This window comes from Neodiprion lecontei, chromosome 3 (genome assembly GCF_021901455.1).
Source record: "Neodiprion lecontei isolate iyNeoLeco1 chromosome 3, iyNeoLeco1.1, whole genome shotgun sequence".
Classification (NCBI taxonomy): Eukaryota; Metazoa; Arthropoda; class Insecta; order Hymenoptera; family Diprionidae; genus Neodiprion; species Neodiprion lecontei.
Genome location: NC_060262.1, coordinates 41,167,610 through 41,179,666, shown reverse-complemented (window position 1 = coordinate 41,179,666; position 12,057 = coordinate 41,167,610). Strand labels below are relative to the sequence as shown.

General features: G+C 37.6%; 1 protein-coding gene across 7 annotated transcripts in view; it reads right to left on the bottom strand.

Moving 5' to 3' along the window:
• LOC107225944 (RNA-binding protein fusilli) overlaps positions 1–12,057 on the bottom strand; it is a 39,667-nt gene that overhangs the window by 7,793 nt on the left and 19,817 nt on the right. For 5 of the 7 annotated variants that reach the window (XR_006903427.1, XM_046734828.1, XM_046734831.1 and 2 more), the window contains 7 exons: positions 10,621–10,710; positions 8,881–8,935; positions 8,679–8,789; positions 6,936–7,206; positions 6,631–6,846; positions 6,133–6,366; positions 5,653–5,854 (listed from right to left, as the gene is read on the bottom strand). Coding sequence is in view for 6 of the 7 variants with exons in the window: in XM_046734828.1 (XP_046590784.1) it covers positions 5,653–5,854; positions 6,133–6,366; positions 6,631–6,846; positions 6,936–7,206; positions 8,679–8,789; positions 8,881–8,935; positions 10,621–10,710 (1,179 nt within the window). In the remaining variant the exon portion in view is untranslated. Of the gene's footprint in view, positions 1–4,462; positions 5,855–6,132; positions 6,367–6,630; positions 6,847–6,935; positions 7,207–8,678; positions 8,790–8,880; positions 8,936–10,620; positions 10,711–12,057 lie in introns of those variants that run through there. The other 2 variants (XM_046734826.1, XM_046734827.1) reach the window with 1 other exon arrangement.

Sequence of the window (12,057 nt, the reverse complement as noted above, 5' to 3'; positions counted from 1 at the left end):
TGCAAAAAAAAAATGCAATTAATATACTGACATACGATACATACAAGAAATGCACTGGCACTTGTATGCCGGTATGTAAGGTATGTACATGCGTGCACAAGTATACCCAAATGGGAATAAAAAGTTCAACAGTATCTAAGTAAATCTATGAAATTTAAATATAGAAAATGGAAGGATAAAAAAAAAAAAAAAACTGAAAAATGCCTTGTGAGAAAGATTGAACAAAAAGTACGAGCAATGAATAAGGTATCAAGGTAAAAGTCCACCAACCCAACAAGCGTATATATCCACGAGACACGAGTACATTTATTAATAACATGATTATTAATATTAATATAATGATCGACATACAGAGAGTATACAGCGATAAATAGTCCTAAGTCCCAATATTGCTAGAATTGGTGTAAAATGCTCCATTATTGAATTGATAAATTTTATCTTTATGCCAATCACTTAACCATGTGTGTTAGCTTTCGCTAGTTCAAAAAAAAGGCAGAAGCATGTAAGTAAATTCTGTAAGTTATCTACTGCTGAAACCGTTTAGTTTCAACAAACTTTTGAGAACGAATGAGTTCGGTGGAGATGGAAAAGGGAAAAGGTTGTTAAGGGATGAAGAGATACAAAGAGCTCGTAAATACACGCTGCAACTTAATTGAATAATATATCCATTCAACAGTCGCGAATATCGATGTATAATTTAATAAGATCTATTCCTGTCTTAGTGTGAGTTCATTGGCACGTTTTCCAATCCTATGTCAAGACTCGTGTCATTCGAATAAATGGTTGAAGTATCGGAAAAAGGAGATGGCTAAACTTGCTACAGGTTCTAATTGTAAGTGAAATACCGAATTCCATGCCTCAATGAGATTTGTCCATCAACTGCAGTTTTACTAATCGTTAAATTTGCTTGAACATATGTAGCATTCAAAATGTAATTCGCGTTAATGTATATTACATCCTTTTCCAAAGATGAAGGATGAAATAAACATACTGAAAAATGAATACAAGACTTTGCAGTATCTTCAAACATCAGTTCTCTTCAAAGTGACCATAGTCGCGTTGTTTTGTATTCCGAATCGTAGTGGGCGTAATGTGAAAAAAACGATCATATAAATCAACGACTGACATTACCTATTGATAACTTGGAATCATAAATTAATTATTTGTTGAATAAATGTAATCAAGGATTTACACGATTTGGAAGAGAGAAAACTAAACAGGAAATTAGGTGGATAGAAAAAAAAAAGATCGGAAAGAAACCCTCTAAAATATGTCCTATATGGCCCAATACCGGAGCGTTTAATACCGCTCGATATTCATAAGACATCAAGTGCTATATAGTGATAATAATTAATGCAGATAACTATATGCAATATAATAATTAACGATACACATAACTATCAGTCACCAGGTTAGCCATCCAGAACACCAAACAACACATCCAGCACAAGTCACGGTCCAATATGTATAGCATCGGTTAGTACAGGGATAATAGAAAATAATTGTCTCTGCCCATGATTGTTTGTGAATCCAGCGAAAGCCAACATTATAATGCAATGTAGTGTGTACATCTCTCTCGAAAATTCTGGCACATCAGGAATTGATGGAAGACGGTTACCCGATAAATATCAAATGCAAGCTTTGTCATTCTTTTGCAGCAACATAAAGTACGCAGTATTCTACTTTGGTAATTTCTCGATACATTGATTGTTATTTCTGTATCGAGATGTTGACAACCACGTGATATATATTCAAGTATTGGTCTTTCGACTCGCGAACCTTTCAATTGAAACGATAATCGTTGCAACTATGAGATTAGTGATGTAATGTACGCTACACTTGAGTATCTGCTGATGCAGCATTTGCGAAAAAATTTGCCCATACCATGTCGTCAAGTTGTTGTCAGAATTTTCAAGAGGCACTCTTAGGCAATGCAAGATAGAACCGACGACTGTATGCATGTAATAAAATATGTAACATAACTGGGTTGATAACAGAGAGAATAAATTTACATTCACTTGCTACACATGTCATACCCAAGTAGTCTTGTTCTACCTTGAATTATAGCCGTTATCGTTAGATTTATGTTGTTTATACTATTCAAGCGGGAGGAACAAGTATTTCCTTGCCGACGAAAGATATTCAGCGAACAATTGGCATATACTTGATTCTCGCACTATGCCGTGAACGTCGTAATAAATATCTCGATACCCTGTAAATTGTTTCTTGATTAGATTAGCATAAAAAATATTTACAAACACTACTTGTTGTCTATTAAACTTTTAGAAAATAAATGTCGTATTTTTCCATCAGAAGCAAGATGTTTATGACGAACGTTGCTCGGCAAACAAAACTCTGTTCACACTACTTAACGTAAAGTTTAACAACTACCATGACTCCAAGGATTTATGAAAAATAAATAAAAATTTTGGAAGTATATAAGTAACAAAATTTGCATAAAAATCAATATACCATAGATCTGCTGAAACTGCCGGAAAATAAAAAAATAAATACATACATGACACAGTAAATATATATCAGCATGTACTGATGTGTGACGCCATATGCAAATGATTATTTTATAAGTCTCATTGTTAATAAAAAAACGAGCTGTAGAGAAATAAATAAAATAAAATACCAGTGTAACTTGCTGCAACGCCAGGGATTACATATTTTTCGGTCATGCAAGTTAAACATGATCATATGCATGAGCAAAAAAATTATAATGATATCGGGGTAATCATTTTTTATAGTTTTAGCAAAAGGCTGCTCATATAAAATTTATACAACTCTCTAAGAAAAAAAATGTAACAATTCTGAGTGCATAACAGCTGCAAAATATCTCTAACATTGGTTATTAATTATCAATCAATGGGGAACGTGGAAGAAATTGGATTTCCCAACACCGAGTTAAGTACAAGATCTCGATGAAAAAAGTGCTGAATATTGGCTGAGAGGGAATAAGGAACAGGGGGAGGGAGGGGGGTCATTGGAAGTTACTTGCGGCCCCTACCTGCGACTAAGAACAAAGCATTGATCGTAAAAAGCTTAAAATGAACAATCTGGATTAGAATTGTCAACAGTTTATATTGCCACTGTGTTTCTATTAACACCACTTTTCTCTTACCACAATTGCTGGATATATGACAAAAAATTGCAGTGCCTATCTATCAGTTTATCCCAGTTGATCCTTTTTGGAACTGTTCAGAATAGAACTTTCGCATAGGAGTTGTAGAATCATATCGGAATCCAAAATTAACGTTCGAATGAGACTAATTCAATGGTACAATGGAGAATCGAAGGTGCAAAAAACTTGTGAGAATAAAACAGTCTCGTAGAATGAAAAAAGGACTATGCTAAGATTAAGAATTATTATATTATATTGGATGGAATAACTATTCCTAACACCTAATCATAATAATATGTAGAAAATAGGTCCGCATGGAAGAATGTCAAAAGTCTGATTATCACTTATTTTACTTCCAACTTTATAGAAATGAACGAGATGAGAATATTGCAGACCACGTTCGGTGTTTATTAAGGCTCGCTTATACCAATTCGGAACTTGAACTTTTGTTAAATGTTGTTGAAAGGTCGAATTTGTACAAAGATTTGATTCGAAGGGCTGTCACAAACCACCGCATCATACTATACTTGAAATAATAATATTGTTACTACATCTATATACATATTACAAGACATTATTAAATCTTGATTTGAGAGCGAATCATGGTGCCTACCTAGAGTTAATAGTTTCCTACAATCTATCTCTTCGAAGGTACAAATATAATAATCATCATCATCAACAATAGCTCTGATCTAATAGATCCTAACATTACGTAAGTACTTTCTATCACCTATGAAAAAGGCACTTAGGTGCTGGCAATGGTAAAAGGAAAATTGAAAAAAAATATTTAAAAAAAGTTTAAGATTTCCATTGGAATGTCGTTGGTCAATCTGTACAACGATAAATATTGTACACCTATCAGCATATTATATGAATGGTCCCTAGTATTTCTATATTATAGGTCTGCCCGAGCAGGCAATATATCAGCAATAATTAATATACATGTATATATCAAAAATAGGACACGCGTAACAAATAATTATTGTCATTGATAAGTCCAGTTAAATGTGTCCCAATTGTCCGTGAATCTATATATATGTTATAGGAATGAGAATTGTCTTACTGCTCCCGCCTAAATATCTGCTGAGCGTCATTTAACTTAAGTATTCCCAAAAGGGTAAAAGTTATCAAATATAAGTGATGATGTACGGAAATTGCATCTCTAGGCGAGCATATGCAATACATGATCCCAATACCCATACCTCTACGCAATCATAACCTTATAATATATTTTAGTATAAATTTATTTGTATATATATATGTGTGTGTGTGTATATATATATATATATATATATATATATATATATATATATATATATATATATATATATATATACACCCACACACACACATATCAATTAAACCGATTCAATTCAATTTGCCGTAAGCCTCGTCCGCGTTATGGAATATTATGAGTAGCGGCTACCATCCCTACCTACACTTAGGCTCTTTTGAACTGCAGGTACTGATCCAAAGATATAGAAAAATATCTAAACTTTCCACGAGCCCTCTCTGTGCCTAGTGAGAACTGCTACGTTTCTAAGAATTATCTCGGCTATATGTGTATAATTATTGTATAAAAAATATCGCATAAATAATACGTTGCTGAAAATTTTAGCCACGTCCGTTTGCACCAGACGAATGATTTTTTTGCGGGATATTTGCTACAGTTACCCGAAAATTCGCTACTTGTACATCCTACGTTCCGGCAATTTGCAATATTTCCTTGTTCTCTAGCCATTTCCGTACTCGGGATTGCTAATTAAATACGTAACCTACCACAACTGAAACCATAGGAAGTACTCATTCCGTTAGCTGATCGCAGGAGCTGCCTGTCGAGGTTGGCATTCATTACATTTGTGGATAGAATTGAGCGGGATAGGCCAGCCCTGAGGCAGCAGCCGCTTGCTGCGGATTTTGAAACGTTGCCGGAGATTGCCAAGCTCGTTTTGCGTGATTGCTGGCACTCTCGGCTGGAAAAGCGTTTTCCCAGGAGCGTTTCAGACCCATGAAAGCTGCCGGATTTAACTGGCTAGTGTGTACCAACGGAGGTAACAGTGCTTGGGGTGGAGCTCGCAGTATTGGGTAACGGGGTTGCATGTTGAACAGTAAGAACGGAGCCGGGGGAGGTTGGGCGTGCAATGTCGGCGGGGCCATGTTATAAGCGGAGATTTGGGATTGTGGTGGTGGCGGTAGCGCCAATGCCTTACTAGCTACCGCCGACGTCGGAGAGGCGGGAGATGACGATGAGTTGGGAGGTGGGTTTGAGGCAAGAGCCATTAACCATAAATCTTGATTTCTCATCGCTTGTACTTGAACTTGCGCCTGAGCTTGAGCCTGAGCCTGAGCCTGAGCCTGAGCTTGAGCTTGAGCCTGCGCTTGGGCCTGAGCTTGGGCCTGAGCCTGAGCTTGGACCAAGGCATGTATATCCCACAGGGGAGTTTGCTGGTGGTGATTCGGCAGGGCCACCGTCGATGGAGGAGGAGGATGGGCCAGGGTTGCAGGACTATGTGTCGTCAACGTACCGGGAGATAGTAGAGCTTTGGCAGGTGGTGGTGCGACAGCGCCTGTCAATACCAGATTCATGTCTTCGCCACTGCACTGAAATACTTCGATGTAACGTTGCTTCTTGCCAAATATCATATAACGATGGTGACGCTGCGATGCGCAGGCATAAGCAGAACTTTCGCTGTCCATCTGGATGAAAGCCTCGCCCGATGGCTGGCCCTGGGTATCAAGACAACAATGATATTATCAACATAATTGTTCATAGATTTGATGAGTGTCTGGTTGATTGTTAAATTGGTTGACTCGCTCATGTTCAATTAGAGACGTAATCAGAAGAAACCAGGCTTTGATTACTTTGCTAATAAGCACTTGCCTGCGTATGTTTTCGTAAAGTGGCCTTTTTTCCTTCAATGCTTTCATATATCGCATGAACGGCATCTGTTAGTTTGGTCAGAACGGGCTTCATATTGAAAGATAGGCAAAGAGTGTCTGCTTACCTGAGAGTTGTAAACCATGTGAACTCCTTGGAAGACTATGTTCTTTGCATGTTCACCCAAAAATTCCAATATATGTTCAACTTGTGCTTCGTATGGGAGACCACGCAGACGCACGCAATCTTTACGTGTTCCAGAGGTGATTATGTGTTGCGGAAGAAGAGGGACTTGTGGAATTGTCGCCAATAGTGGTGCTGGGGCCTCGTACGTCTTTGGATCCATTGATCTATTCAGTACCTAGAAACAAATAATCAGAAAATACCAATTTAGAGACCATTTAAAACATTCTATTTCTCTCCCACTTAGGAAAAGATGTTCCTTAAAATCAAGCAGTATGTAGTATGTAAGTTAGTCCGTACCTTGTTCCATTTTCCATTACATGCCACTAATACCAATAATTGCATTAATTCGTACTGTATGTAACAAATAATATACACCATGCTACCAAGTCGCTACTTAATTATTAGTAACCTAAGATTAATTTAGTTTAAGAGTATGTACCTGTTGAACCTCGGCTGTCGTGCTTCGAAAGAGTTCGATATATCGGCTACCGATCAGATCCCGATGTTTACTGAGAGCCTTCGAGGCATCTTCTTCTTTGGCAAAAAGTACAAATGCATCGCCAGTCGCCCTTCCATCAGGTTTTTTCACAAATAGCACACCTTCCTCACCGTCTAGTACCTGACACGAATTTTCGCCAGCTAGGAAAAACTCCAACTGAAAGTAAATATATCCAAGTTCTAATCGTCATTTTGTTAACTAAAACGAATTTCAATTGACTTTCGTAATATGTTTGGATGACTCACAACTTGCTTGGCTGTACAATCATAGGGCAGCCCTCTCATTCTAACTATAACTTGGGCTCCGCGTGAAAGAAATGCGTGTGCTTCACCGCTAGCACCACCTGCCACACCAACAAAGTCTTCACCCGAAGCCTTGTATACCTCAATATATCTGGCCCCAATGTGGTGTTTGTGCCTTTTGAGCGCCATGTCTCTGTGCTCCTTGCTTACTAGGCGCACCAATGCCTCCCCGTTACGCCTACCCTGTGCGCTCAAACACAGGGCAACACCGCCTCTGCAAAGCGAAAAATCAGACAAATTGCAAAAATAATAAGAATTTAAGCATATTACATAATCAACAAAAAGTTAAATTATTCCTTCGTCACTGGAGAATATACACGACATTATACAAAAAAGAAACACATTATAATATCTAGAAAATAAAGAGTGTGCACCCAACAAGCTTGTTCTAGTTTGAGAAACACGTAAGCAGGCTGAACACAAAGGAAATGAACTAAGCAATTAGGGTCAAAACTTGGCAGAGAAAAATTTGTTGCATATTCCATATGGCAGTTCTAAAATGACAGTTAAAGCTAAGTAGGGAACACATCGCTTTAACTCATAAGTATGATCTGTGACCCGAGATAACTCCTATCAGTCGATGATGCTGCGGACATAGACCCACCGAGGCCAACGTATGTTTACTGTCCTACTGTTACCATGCGACATCCCAAAAAAAATAAAAAATTGTATCAGAAAAATGCGAGCGAGGACAAAATCAAGGAAAAAAATCTTGGTGTAATACCTTCCAAGTCAAACAATGACTTTTTTTGCTGGTAGCAAAACTGGATGGTTTTGACACGAGTGGGAGTGATGTAAAAAACATAGCAAAATTTTCTACATTTATAAGTCCACTCCGAACTCTTTTCAATAACAGAGAAGTTACATAAAGTTTTATACATAAAAGAATAGTACCTCACAAATTAATTTTGTTTAAACATAGGAATTACTGATATTTTTGGACAATTGTTCAAATCAGAATGGCACTTCTTACATTAAAAAACTGCGAGTTTTCTATGGAATAATTAAGATATGTTTCTATTGCAACAGAAGGAGGAACAGTCAGTATATTTTATTAACGACGAATTTAACTCCTACACACCCACGTGAAGCAGCCAATATATGGGGAATTATGGATGTTCATGATAATTGATACGCCTTCAGCTTTCGATTCAATATTCTCAAAACACGCGCAAACGAATATCCTATAAATGAGATCTAAATTTATCCAGATATGAAACTGTATCTAAATGATTAAATTGAAACTTTATACAACACCTAGTTATAAATACCTTCATTTTACCTCCAATGATGCTTGGTAATAGAAATCGAATAGATTATTTGAAAAGTGTTGAATCATGTGAATCATTACGTATAAAGAATGTATCTCAAGTCATGTGCTTCAATTTTGATCATGCCAGGATTAATTGGTCAGTTACAAGGTTTTGTATGGAACCAGAAACTCTGATAGTTTTCAACAAAAAGAACTCGCGCGATTAAAATCAGTTTACTCATGGTTGAGTGACTGAAAAAATTAAATACTCTTTATCAAATCCATTATTTACATACTAATCTTTTTAGATGCATAAATTCGGAATGCTTTCAAATATCGAGTTGGTTCAAGTTTGATCAAAGTTTGAGCATGTAACATCGGACAGTATCCTTGTTACCTTAGAAAAATATATCGCAAGGTATTTGTGTACTCACTTGGCAACATTAAGCCCTCTGAAGAATTTGGCAATGTCCTGATCCGAGGACTGCCAAGGTAAGCCGCGTGCTCTCACAACACAATTATTATCGACCTCTTCGTCTTTTGAACTGCAATAGCGGTAGGATTATTTTTTAGCTTTTAGTGGGTGAAGAATACTAAAGGTACACTTTTAGAGGTTTGAAAATTCAAAAGACTCACCATATGCCTGGTTCCAGGACAAGATTGACCACTTCAGGATTCAGAAATGTGTGACCTGAAACGTGAGAACAATAAAGCTTAATAAAGTCTGCAATAAAATCGCTGAAGAAAATTTGTTAGGAAATACGAATATAATTTGGCGCAATCTAACCTCAAATGGGTCAAAACAGATCAACTCAACACAACCTCATCATTTTTCTCGTAATTCACGGTTCGTAGGTCGGAGTTCATAGCATGAGCTCTGAGACGGTTATTGGTATTTGTAAAGTATAAAACAAGACGTGAAATTTCATTCAAACAGAATAATATCTCCGTTTACTGACAGATTGCAGAGTGTTATATGTGTACATGATGCATCATGCATCCTCCCTATAGCTCCGGCACCTGTTGAATATTTCCATCCGCATGTGTTTTGTTACACACACATACGCGCATTGACGTACCTATTTGAGGCGGGAGTGGAGACATTGTATCCAAGATAAACACGTAATAAATGTATTCGGAACCCTGCACAGTTATGAGTGTCTGATATGCTCCAATATACGACAATTCCGACGGTTGTCATGTGAGCGCGGATATCATAATATTACAAATGTATGTGTGCATGTATGTATGTACATGATAGATAAGGTTTCGAGCATTTTACATGGCGAAAAATGTGTCCATTAGGAATACTTGGCTAGATTACTGCACAATTAATGTCACGATAAACAGGGTGGGAAAAAATATTTCGCTGAAAGGGTGCCCTGGCCGATTTCAAAGTTGACGTCATATTGACGTATATATCTTCGAATATCAAAGTCTATCTCAAAATGGACAAAGGGCTTCGCAGCCCTATTCTATACGGAATTCCGAACAAAAACACTCCAATACACTTTCATTTGACGCAGAAGTAAAGAAATGGCACGGATTCTAAGAAATCGTAATAGTAAATTCGTAGAATTCATGCCATTTCTTTATTTCTGCGTCAAATGAAAATGTATTCGAGTGTTTTTGTTCAGAATTGTGTATAAAATTGGCCTATTAAGCCTTTTTTTGCGTTTGGAATATATCGATTTGGATATTTGGAGATATAAACGTCAACGTCGAAATCGATCAGGGCACCCCCAAAAAGGATCAACCATCTGAATCAAAAGTTGGAAAAAGAGAAAAAATACACCCAAGTTTTATCATTCCGAATGTTCTAATTATAAAGGCTTCTTTAAAATCGCCAATATCTCAGTTTGTAGGTTTCGAATTTGCTGACTTTGACTTCTCTTACGTATAAGTATTTCATTCGAATGAATTCACTATCATTGATTCAAAGAACGTTACTAGCGATTTTTCTCAACGTTCTTTTTTCCTCTTTTCTCAACTTCGGCTTGGAACTCAATGGTCCGTTCATCCTGAATCCCCTCCACCCCGTATAAGGATGATGTTAGCAAGAAAACAGCCCCCGCCATCCCTTACACTTACGTGACTTTTGAATGACTTAAAACCTCTCCCGTTCCCCAAACTCATCATTACAGATTTAATAAAAATTTAATGAATATAACGATTAGTTCTTCCATAAGACAACATCCGGTGTGACGTACGGCTGAAAACGTGTGTCCATATCTGGTAATAAACAGGTATCGTCGCTGTCGAAATGTCCTCTAAATTCGTTGCTGTCGGATTGGCCTCTAAACTCGTTGCTGTTTTTTTTTTTCTTGTTTTTGTTTTTGTTTTCGTTTTCATTTCGCTCCTTAGTCTGTGTCTTACCATCTTTAATCATCCTCTGAATGATAGTCACCATATCTTGAACCTCCTTCACATGGTAATCATTCTCCGTGTCCGGTGTCAGGCCAAAGTCTGGGGTTAAAATTGTTAAGGAAATATGATTTTCTTCAACGTTATACATACGTACCGAACCTGTGTATGCACTATGCTGCATCTGTGTATGTACATAAGTATGTATCTCGGTATATACCGCCGTATTCGTTGTCTCACATTTCGCTACGTTCGAGCTCGAATTGTAATACCTACCTAACATACCTTCAAGGCTGAAGTGCCGATTCGGTCGAGTCGTATCGTATACACAGTACGGCACATAAGTATTAAACTAGAATTCTAAGTATAATGCAAGTAAGCGCATACGCGAAATATTAAAATTACCTGCATTTAACGTGGTATTGTTCAGGGGTACATAATTTGCGCAACAATTACTAATTATAGTCTGCATCGCGTATTATTCGAACAGATTATATTATCATGAGTATGAAGTTAGCAACGTTACTGCAACGATGCATGTTTTGGAAAAATCGTCACTTCACACCTTTAGCAATGTGCGCAATTTAATAAACCATGATAAACAAAACATTACACTCTTATTTTGGAAAGCCATACTCCTTCAAAACCGTTATAAAAATTGCAGAATATCGATTTATTCCCTGATGTCGCTTTGCGTTAACGTTACTAACTTCACAGGCAGCGAGCTCTCGTGTCGGTATACGAAAGTGCATTTAGTTTTTGCAAAGACGAAAATCGAACACCGTCATGATGTTTGGTACATACATACGCCCAAGGCCATTCGTTTCCAGGTAAACCATGAGGCAAAAACTGTGAATGCGAGTAAGGACAGCTTATTTATTAACCCGGGGCCCGCATAAGCGGCTCTCTGTTTGTAGGGTCAGGTAGAAAAAAATGTCCACAGTAACAGTCCAAAAGAGAGAGATTTATATGAGGGCCACAGGTAAAATCAGCTGTTGCTACTCGCGGCACTCAGGGATTGCAGATATGTATGGATGTATACGCTTGTAACTACAGGCACGAGATATCTTGTGCATTTATTATTGTCGGTCGGTGCAGTTCGTCGAGCATTATCTTTCGGGCTCCGTACTTAACGAGTAAGTCTATACTACAGATAACTAACCTACGCATACCTGTTTATAATTGATGTACATGCGTACAACATCCCCAGGTTTAAGGATTACGGTTTGTATAATAGGGTAGCGTAAAGTCCGTTAGAATTGGAAAAGTTCGGACCTCTTCGACTACTTCTCAAACTGCTGGTGCGGTGGAAATATACCTACGTACATATAACCTGAATCGATAAGGAATCGTTAACAAGCAACGTGCTCTACGCCTATGGACATTCATTTATTGCAGAAAGTAAGTACCAGCGTTAACAATGCTTTGCTTTAGGTGCATACCTGATAC